A 10,745-nucleotide genomic window follows, 5' to 3' on the forward strand; every position below is an offset into this window, starting at 1 on the left:
ACTTCTTTCCTAGGCTTAGCACTAAAGCCAGGTTCCTGCCTAAGCCAGCTTCAGATTTTCCTAGTGAAACAAGAATTCCTGCCACCAACTTTTCAGAGGTGCCAAAAATGCTCTCCATACACAAGAGGGCTTAGAATTTCACCTATTACAATAGAACCAGCAGCACATGGCTGGGCCAAGTGAGGAAACCAAAGGCTGTTTGCACAAGCAGGTAATGTACCAATCTCTGAGCTCTGCATGTTGAAGACTCTGAGCCATCAGCTCCACCCACAGAGACTGCCCTATATCTATGGCCCAAGGGCAGCTCACCCATTATCCCTGATTTCCAGGACAAGCAGCACTCTGTTCCACAGGAGCTACAACGAAGACAGGGTAAGTCACTGCCTATCTAGGCCTGGGACAGGAGGGGCAGTGATGGGAATGTGTCCAGGAGAAGTGTCCCCATGCACTCACAGTGACAGCAGAGGGCCTTCAGGGGGAAATAGGAAAACTGAGATAAGGTGGAAGTACTTACTTCTCTTCTGTTCGCACAGAAAACATGGGTGTGAAGATGCTTGAGTCCAGACTTTGTCTCCTTCTGCTGCTGGGACTTGTCTTAAAGCCTGCCTCATGCCAGAAACCAACACGTTCTCAGTGGTTTGACATCCAACATATCTATAAAAGAACCCATTCCCGATGTGATGCTGCAATGCGGGTCATTAACAGATATAAAGGAAGATGTAAGGACCTAAATACTTTCCTTCATACAACCTTTGCTGATGTTGTCCATGTGTGTGGCAATCCAAGTACCACCTGCAGAGATGGGAAAAGTACAAATTGTCATAATAGTTCATCTTCGGTACCTATAACTGTCTGTAGACTCACAACTCGAGCAAGACGTTATACCCAGTGCAGATACCAAACTACAAGTTCAGTGAAGTTCTACACAGTTGCCTGTAACAACAGATCTCCACAGGACAGTCCCAGGTACCCAGTGGTTCCGGTGCACCTGGACAGGACATTTTAGCCCCAGTGCCAGCACTTTGTCCCTCAGCTCATCTGCTACGGCCCAGGTCATTGTCATAGTGGTGAAGAATCAACTCCTTTGTCTGCACTGATTTTAGCTCCTGTCCTCATGAAACTGGTCCCAACTCCCTTTAATTTAGCTTAGCTTTAGATCTTTCCTAATCAATAAACTTCTTTGCATAATCATCTAGGTGTCTGGTATCTCTGTATCTGACAGGGGTGGTGAAAGATGAAAGGGAAGAAACATACACATGAAGAGAAATGTGTGGGGTGTGTGTGTGTGTGTGTGTCTGTATGTGTGTGTGCTTTGAAGCAGAGCCTCATATCAATTGAGGCATCTACCTAGTTCCTAGAAACGAATCTGGGAAGAACTGGGCACCTCTCCAGAACATTCCTACAGAACATATTTCTTGATGTTTATCTGTGGGGAAGAAGTGGCTCGCAGAGACTAGAGATTTGGGATCTCTCAGTGAGGCAATCCCTGCCGTCTCACTGCATAGCTGTCCTCAGGAGTCATTGTGACACCTTTCAACAAAAATCAGGAAGGACTGAGTCCAAGATAAGGGAACTGGAATCCACACAGAGAAGAAAAGAATAATGAGAGAGCCTGTCCTTACTCCTGAGGACAGAACTGTAGTCAGAAATCAGTTTCAGATGGGAAGGTGCCATCCCTTAAAGATGTCGGTGAGCCCAGCATCAGTAGATGTGGCAGGGACCCTTCATGCAGTGTCACATGCAGAATTGAGAGTAGGGGCAAGTAAGTCCTCATATCTGTACCTCTGTCTTTCAGTCTGCATTCCCAGCTTCTGTTTTCTCTTCCTTTCTGAGCCCCACATGAAATTCTAGCCTCTATTCTCTACTTGACATTGGTACTTCTTGCTTTCAATGGACCACACTCAAGGCTGCAGGGAAGCCACTTCTCTGCAGCAGTAAATGTACATTCTATTTCCCTGACTAGATTATGGAATGTACATTTAACATACCAATGCTAAGTTTGGGAAACTTCCTGGGTTAACAAAATACACTGACTTCAGGTCAAATTGTGTACAGCCGGAGTCAGGGTCTCACTATGTCAGGGTCCCTAGCAATCCTGGAACTTAGTATGTAGACCAGGCTGCGGTTGAACTCACAAAACCATTTGAAATTTTTTACTTTAACTTTAATAGGCTAAGGCTGATTTTAATACCTAATAAAAAAACAAGTTTTGTCTGTTCAGGAATCTTCCAACTCTGGCATAGATCTTAAATTTGCTTTAACTCTCTGATTGGACACAGTTAGATTTACCATGAATCATAGCAAAGCTAACACAAGATGACTCAGCTCTCAGAGTGTACTAAATTAACTAATTACCTGCAAAACTTAAACAGTAGAGAATTCAGAAGTCAAGCTTCCTGCAGAGTGTGCAGGAACAGAAAGAATCCTAACACAAAGGGGAGTCTTTGTGGTTTTATTTTTTTAATTTCACTTCTTTATTAGAAGTACACTGTAGCTGTATTCAGACAAACCAGAAGAGGACATCAGATTTCATGATATATAGTTGTGAGCCACCATGTGCTTGCTGGGATTTGATCTCAGGACTTCTGGAAGAGCAGTCATTGCTCTTAACCACTAAGGCATCTCTCCAGCCATAGTCTGTGTGTTTTGTGCAGACAGGTCTCAGTTCTCCTGGGCGGTCCTCAGACAGAATCAGCAGGGTAAGTGACAGGACTCCAAGAGGTTCAGACCCTGGCTTAGGGAGGTCCAGAAGAAATGATTTCCTGGTGTGCTCAGAGGAAGGGTGCTACATCAGAGGCTGATGATACCTAAGGACTCCATTCTGCTGAGCAGGAAGTGACTACTGGGAGGCATGACTGGATGTGTGGGTTCCAGTCAGGAACTCACTCTCCAAGCCTAATAAGACCTGGATCCATGCAATACAGGAGAGCAGCCATGACTGTGTTGAGTGACAACAGGCATGAAGGCACTGAGGCTGTAATCCAGTTGGCAGTGTTTGCCTGCAATGTAGCGAGTCCTAGGTCCAGTTCCTAGCACTAGACAGAGCATCCCATTATCCCAGTGTCTTGAGGTAGAGACAAGAGGATGGGGAGTGTGAGGCCAGCCTGAGCCACACTGTGAATCTGAGGCTAGCTCTAAATACCCAAGTCCTTGTCTCCCAAAACAATAGCAAAAACCAAACCAAACAAACATGACCAGCAACACTGTGGGTCATGGCATTTCCCTGGCCTGCATTCTGTGATCACGTTCTCTCTGACATTTTTAACCTTTTCATCACATGCTACAGACACAATATCCACACCCTTTTCTGCCTGGGAGCAGGGTGACTCAGAACCAAACAAGAAGTGTTCTGTGCCATCAGAATACTGTGACTGGGCTCACCATCTCTTGGAATCAGTCATCCAAGTCTTTGTTGGCTTCCAGTCAGCACCACAGACACCCCATGCTCTAGAGAAGTGCACTGTGGCACTCTCCTGGAACAGGGACTTTTCTAGCACTCTCACCCTCAAAGCCTTCTTTTCTGGTGACCGTTTTCTCTCTCTCATTGTCTACCCACATGCAATGACATAAGTCCTCACACTTAACATGAGAAGCTAAGGGCTCCATCTCAGAGAGCACATGACCCTTGTCTCACTGAGCCTGGAGAACTTTATGTAAGATATTGTCCAGGTCCAACCACTTCTTGAATCATTGCCTTCTTTCCACCTAAAGCAACTCTGTCCTTCAAATGTGTCCTATATTCACCCTCGATTCATCTACTGATGAACGGGCACATGCTGGACAGTAGATGGTAGATGGTGGAGAAACTGCCACACTGAATTCTATGTGGCCACACCAGCCAACACTCCTGCCTGTAGGAAACAAGGGTTAGGTTTTCCCTGGATCCTTGCCAGCATTTGTGGTCAGTGTTTTCTTGATGCATCCATGCTGACTGGGTAAGGATGAACTGTAAACTGTTGAGTGTGAGGAGTTATTTTGTTTATTGTTTTGCTTTGCTTTGTTTTGTTTTTGGAACAGGGTCTCTATGTCATCCTTGTTGTCCTGGAACTCACTCTGTAGTCAGGGTGGGATCCAACTCAGAGATCCTCAAGGTTGTCTTAATTACATTTCCCTTCTGTAATTTTTCCCAGTCGGCAGGCCTGTCAGAAGGAAAGAAGCTGCAAATATACTGTTGTCAGGGTTTGAGGATAATGATGAAGGGAGAGGGGGACTTGTGTTCACCACTTGTGGGAACGCCCACTTGTGGAAGCACTGTGGGCAACAGAAAGAAGTGAAGACAGGCAAACTCTATTCCCCAGCTAGTGTGTGCCCGGGTCTGTGCCCTGAGGACACACTACAGAGATACTTGCTCAGCTCAGCCATAATGACTGCTGACCTAGGCAGAGAGTCAGGAAGGGTTCACCCTGATGTGTAAGAGCACCAGATGGATAAAGACTGTGGATCAAACATGCACAGCAGAACTTTATCATCCATAATGAAAATGAAGTGTTGACATGAATAGCTGGGTTTATCTAACTGCTTTCTGTTCCTGGTGGGTTGCTTGATTACAGCCACCCAACCGAGGAATAATTTGGATCTGTGAATTAAGGAAACACCCACTTTAACTTAATTTTAATATGCTCTGCCTAGCTCAAAGGCTGGGCATTTTTAATTCTTTATCTTCTACGTGCGCACAGTAGGGAAAAGTGGCCAGTGTTCACTCACTTGCAATCTTTTACTGCTCATTGTTTCTCTCTACTGCACCTCTAAGTCTGATCCTTCTTCCACAGCATCTTGGTGATTCTATATCTCCCCTTCTCTAGTTCCTCCCCTCTCCAGTCTGCCCCCTCTCCCAGGAACCTAGAAGTCCTCCCCCCCCCTCTCTCTGTCCAGCCACTGGCTATTGGCTATTTATTGATCAATCAAAAACCAATTGGGAACAAGAACTTTTAGCATTTCAGACACAGAGATTCCTGGTTAAATGGAACCATTAGAACCAACCCCCAACATTGGCATTTGCAGGAAAGTAGATATAAAATTGAAAATCATCATGTTAACTGGAATAAGCCAGGCCCAGAAAGCCAAATGCCACATTTTCTCTCAAATGCAGAACTTTGATTTTTAATTTATTATTTGTATTTTATGTAGATGAGTGTTTTCTATATGAATGTTTCTGTATCATATATGTGCCTTACATCAGCACAGGGCAGAAGAGGGAGCTGAATCCCTGGAACTGGAGTTACCGATGATTGTTCCCTACATGGGAATTAGGAATGAAACCCAGGTCCTCTGGAAAATGTCAGTGTTCTTAACTGCTGAATTGTATCTCTACATCAATGGATTTTTAAAAATGGTGTGTCTGTGTGTGTGTGTTTGTGTGTGTGTGTTTCTGTATGTAAGCCGACATGAAATTAGATGAGAAAAGAAGAATAAAACTAGAGGAAAGTATAAATTAGGGCAGTGGAATACATGAAGTAGGGAAGCAGAAATTGGAACTGTCTAGAGCAAGAGAGCCAGAGCCACACAGGGTGAGGAAGTGCAAGAAGTGCAGAGGGTCACAGGAGTGAATGAGAACAAGTTATGGTTACACAAATGAGTGAAATTCTCATGTTAACCACCACTATTTTATATCTAAGGTTTACATAGACAAAAACCAGGAATTGATTCTTTAAACTGTACTTTCTGGTGTAACCCATCCATCTGAGAAGGCAGTGGCTTAGCACCCTGCCTCTGTATTCCTCGCCCCTTTAGCTAGCAGATTCCATTGGAAATGAAGTCAGAGGCATTCCTTCTCATGTTTATCCAGGTGGTCTTTCATGACTCTGAGACAGGCATTGGCGCTTTTCTCCTTATAGGTTCTTCTCTCTGTGTTGCTAGGGTGGCTTATGCTCTCCTACATAATCATCTTCCTGAGAAGCAATGGTCTGAATCTGGACCATAACTGATGGGGTTGCAGAAGATTGTGGAGGTTGTTTATTGTCCAGGATTTTTGTTTGATATTTTGTTTTAATAATTTTCATTTATTGTGTTGGTGGGTGTACACATACCAGAGCACATATGTGGAGGTCATATATGTGAAGGTCATGTATCTTGAGGTCATTTATCTGGAGGTCAAAGGACAACTTGGAGAAGTTGGTTCCATCCTTCTGCCATATGAACTCTGCAGCTCAAACTAGGGTCATCAACAGTGCCTTTATTTTCTGAGACAACTCACTGGTCAATTAAGAGAAATTTGAGTGCTTTCCTTGAATCACAGATGGGATTGTATTTCTCTGTGGCCTTAGGTGGGTCTTTGCCTTGAGGTCACTTGTTTCAACTTGAAAACATAACTCCAGCTGTTAACATCAAGCAATGTGACAGTCATTGTGATTCTCAGATCACCTGGTAGGGTACCTCTCACAGAGGATCCAACTAGTCTGTGGATCTTACCAGAAGAATTCAGTTCCTTCTAGACTGGGTGTGTACAACTTTGTTTCCGTATTCCTGTAGGACTTGTTGGACTTGCCACAAGTTTCATAGTGTATTACACTGAATCATCTGATTGGCCTCAGAGTCTAACCCAGAAACCATGTGAGGAAATGCCTTCCATACAACAAGGGTTACTCTTGGTGTGGTTTGTGGAGCTATTCTAATACTTCTGAGGGCAATGAGAACAGATCCAGGCATTTTCAGAGTTTTCTTGGAAAATTTTGCACAATTTATTTAAGAGCTTGGTTAATCCTCTCAATATTACCTGTAGTGTGAGGCTTCCAATCAGAGTTCAGGTAATATTTTATCCCTAGAGTTGTGGACAGAGATTGAGTCACCTGTGATGTAAAGGGAAGTTCATTCCTGAGTCTTTAATGACCAGGAATAGTGTCCTTTAGGGGCACATGTAACTGAGTCCTCTGTAGTGCCTTCAGCCCCGGTGACTAAAGTTTCTTTTGAGACAGAGTGGGTGTGTACAAACACTATCACATATTTGAAGCTTCCCAAAAAAGACAAAAGGGTACATTCTACCTGGCAGACCTCAGTGGGAGAGGAGCCCCTCCTCTGGGTTGTTCTGAGGAGTGTAGAGGTTGAGAACAGCAGCAGCATTGTGAAGGCTGTAGGCCTGATGTTCTTGTTTGACTGTGGCTAAGTCTCTACTCAAGAAATGTCGTTACTGTGTGTGTCCCCTGATGTTTTTCATCACAGGACATAGATCGGAAAGTAACTGATTTCCCATATTGACCCATGGCCAGACTGAAGAATGCTGTGCATATTGGTTTTTATATCATCTGTCTTTGGAAGGACCAGTGCTCTCATGGGGATCTCTCTGTAATGCTCCTTCATTGCCCTTTTCAGTGCTGTCCTGTTCTCTTAAGCAACATTAGACATGTACACCATCCTGATGGGAGTTCAAGTAGATGACCACATGAACAAGGTCTTAGAGAGCCCTCTATAGATTTAGAACCTCTCTTGTTTATGTTTTATGTGTGAGATATTGTCTGTTAACCTTTTCCAAAGAGGGCAGCAGAGTCATGTGACATCATGGAGGCATACTAGAAAGCAATGTAGATATTAATCTCTTCTTTATCTTTCCCTAGAATGAGTCCCCATATTAGTGCTTAGCACTGCCCTGTGGAAACCTTTTCTCCCCGCGCTTATTCATTGGTTGATTCTAAGTCACCTGACTGGCATATGTGGATGAGATAGTCTCAGCATACAGTGTACCAGATAGGAGATCACTACCATGGTCGTGAGGCAGATTTTGTGTACCCTTCATTTTCATAGTTACCTCTGCTTGTCTAGGAAGCTCCTCTGGTGTTTGCCTCCAGCTAATGATAGCATTTGATTCTACTATAGACCTTACTTGGTGAGGTATGAGAGGTTCTCTCCATTGCCTCCACAGAGAGCTTGACAGCCTCTTGAACTAGCACTGTTATGGCTGCCAGAGCTTTTGGACAGGGTCCTTCCTGGTGCTACAATATTTAATTTCCTTTTGTTTTTTAAAAATCTACTGTAGGTCACATACTGTTCCCTACTGTTAAAATCAATATCTCAAAGACAAGATCTTGGCTTTCCTCCTGCTTTGTTTGGTTAAAGGATTGTTCCAATTCACCATCTCAGGTATGGTAACCCAAGTCTGAGTTCTTGTTAACATCATAAAGAGTTTTTTCCTATTAATGTAAAATTCATCAAAATTTAACCTCCCTCAAAGGAGCAAAGTTCATCATCATCTTTGGTGTAACTAGTTCAATTTTGACTCAAACATACAACAGCATCAATATAGAGTTCTAGAAATTAAAATTCATATCAAATATGGTAGTTTTCAGAATTATTTGGGCTATTTTCTGGTATTTCTATTAACCACAAGAGGCTAGAAGGTTTAATATGCTAATCGTATTTTGGTTTCAAATTTTCCTAGTACCAACATGTATGTTAATATCATCTACATATTGTCAAATGGTTTCTTGTGGTCAAAAAGAGTGCCTAAGGTATTTCTCTAGTCCCCTTCCAAAGAAAGCTTTCCATGAACCCTTGAGGGATGACTGTGATGCTGGCAATTTTCAGTGATTAGCAACTGCAGCTTGAAAGCAAACAGCTACTTCCTTTGTTACCTTCTCACTGCTGTGGTAAAATAGGGCAAAACCAACTTGAAGAAGAATGGATTACTTTTGGCTTACAGTTCCAAGGGGACATTGGGACACAGTTCAGCATTCTGTCAAAGTTATGACAGCAGGCATGGAAATCATAGTAGTAGGAAAATATCTGGTCATATTACATCCACATTCAGAAAGCAGTCAATGAACAAGACATGAAGCTACGCTTCACATCAAAGACCACCTCTTCTACCATCTTCTCAAATCAATAGGGGGCAGGGACCCTCAGAATTTGGACACATAATCTCCTTTGTGATTTTGCGGAGCTGAATTAAGACAAAGCATTAGAACTAATGCCCAACAGAACGGGTAAAATATTGGGGACTTAGAACGTGTTAACTCAGGAATACCAGAATGCAGTGTGTACTAGCCCCAGGGAGGTTTGAAAGTGTCCAGCATTGAGCTAGTAAGGCATATCAAAAATAAGCTGGCATGTGTGTGTCTTTCATTCATGAATCCAGAGTTCTTTAGTGGGTGCAGAGCCATGCATGATCCCACTGGGAGCTCAGAGAAGATTAGTTATTTACCGTTACACTTAACTACTGAGTCATCCCTCGGCCCCCTCTTTTAAATTTCTGTTTAGTCTTATGGGGGAAGTGGAAGTCAGGCATCAGCTTTGTGGAATCTATTTTTTTTTTCCACTTTTACATAGGTCAAACTCAGGTTGCCAGACTTGAATTACAAAGGCTTCACTCTACCCACACCATCACCTCCATATTCCTTAGTAGCAGGACTCAAATTGTTAAGACCTAGGTAAAAAAAGCAAGGCCTGGGTGGTATGTTCAGGCCCAGCTAAAAATGTTAAGGCCTAGAAAACTCTTACCTGGCCAGCTTGACATTTTGTGCTGTTACTTATATTATGAGGAAGCTTTCTCATATGTTGTTTCTGCTGTTACTAAGAAACTTTCCCATGCCCAAGTTGATTTATTTATGTTCTGTGCCTTTGGAAACCATGATAAAAGTTAATGGAAGTGCTTCCTGCACCTATATATAATAAGCCCTTATGGTATTTGCTTTAATAAGTTGCCCCTCGAATGAACCTCCACCATAAAAGACACACCTGAATCTATTCAGGTTAAGACTTCCATTTGAGTAGTGGTCAAGTAAAGTTTACATCCCCAAGATCTCCCTGGGACAGACATCCCACCTGGCAGAAAGAGACAGTCACATGAGTAACTGACATCCTGGTTGACAAGTTAACATGAATGTTTAAAAAGTCGCATCCTGGTTGACAAGTCAGGACATAAATGTTAGACAAGGGAAGTCCTCTGCTGTAGTTGAGTACTCTAACTAATGGGAACAGGATAAATGGACGACAAAGACATGTTCCTAAGGAAACCCCCTGTAGGAAGCCGTTGGCGCCAATAGATGGCGCCAGCTTCCCGCCCATTATTCAGCCTACAAAAACCTTTCCCCTCGTGTTGCTTGGCAACCACATAAGTCATAGCCCAATCTTGGGGCACGTGAATGAGCTACTGGAGGATGCACCAATAGGTAGCAACACAAGTCTCTTAGGCATATATAGCAGTGCATTTCTCTCCCACATGAAGAGAGACTCGGTAAGAGAGATCGCATGAGAGAAGACCCGGTGAGAGGAGATCGCACGTGGGAGATCGCACGTGAGAGATCGCCTATACAGAAGACCCCGGTAGGGAGTCCCCAGCTCAGAGAGAATTTCCTTGCTCAAGAAGTCCCCTCCTCAGAGTGCGGTACAATAAAGGTTGTCCGCAGAAGAATCCTGTTGTTGCACGCCTGTTTCTGCCGGCGGGACGTGGGGCGCGACAAGTGGTGCCGAAACCTGGGAGCACCAAGGGGACCCTTCAGTTTGCTGAGGTGGATTCAGAACTGTGAAAAACTTAAAAGGTAAGTTCCGAGAGACATGTCTCTTTTTGGTTATTACGGGGTGCCAAAAGAGCATGCCAAAAACTTAGGCATGTCTCTTCTTGGATTTTCTCCGACAGTAGAAAGATTATTGCTTGCATTGTGGTAACTGTTGTAACATTACTATTGTGGAAGTTATCTAGACAAAAAGTTGTCACGCAACACCAAGAGGGTGGGTCAGAAATGGGACATAATAAAGAAGGGAGCGTGCAAGAAAAAAGTATAAGAGGTAGTCTCCGAGAGACATGTTCAAAACAAGTC

At 43.5% G+C, this 10,745-nt stretch overlaps 1 protein-coding gene across 1 annotated transcript; it reads left to right on the plus strand.

Moving 5' to 3' along the window:
- Window positions 1-538: 538 nt before the first annotated feature.
- LOC308427829 (ribonuclease 2B-like) lies at window positions 539-1,006 on the plus strand (the record flags this gene model as incomplete). Its single annotated transcript, XM_080926059.1, has 1 exon — window positions 539-1,006. The coding sequence occupies one exon, from the start codon at window positions 539-541 to the stop codon at window positions 1,004-1,006; it is 468 nt and encodes a 155-aa protein (XP_080782185.1).
- Between the last annotated feature and the right edge of the window lie 9,739 nt (window positions 1,007-10,745).

This window comes from Micromys minutus (assembly GCF_963924665.1).
Source record: "Micromys minutus genome assembly, chromosome: 12".
NCBI lineage: Eukaryota > Metazoa > Chordata > Mammalia > Rodentia > Muridae > Micromys > Micromys minutus.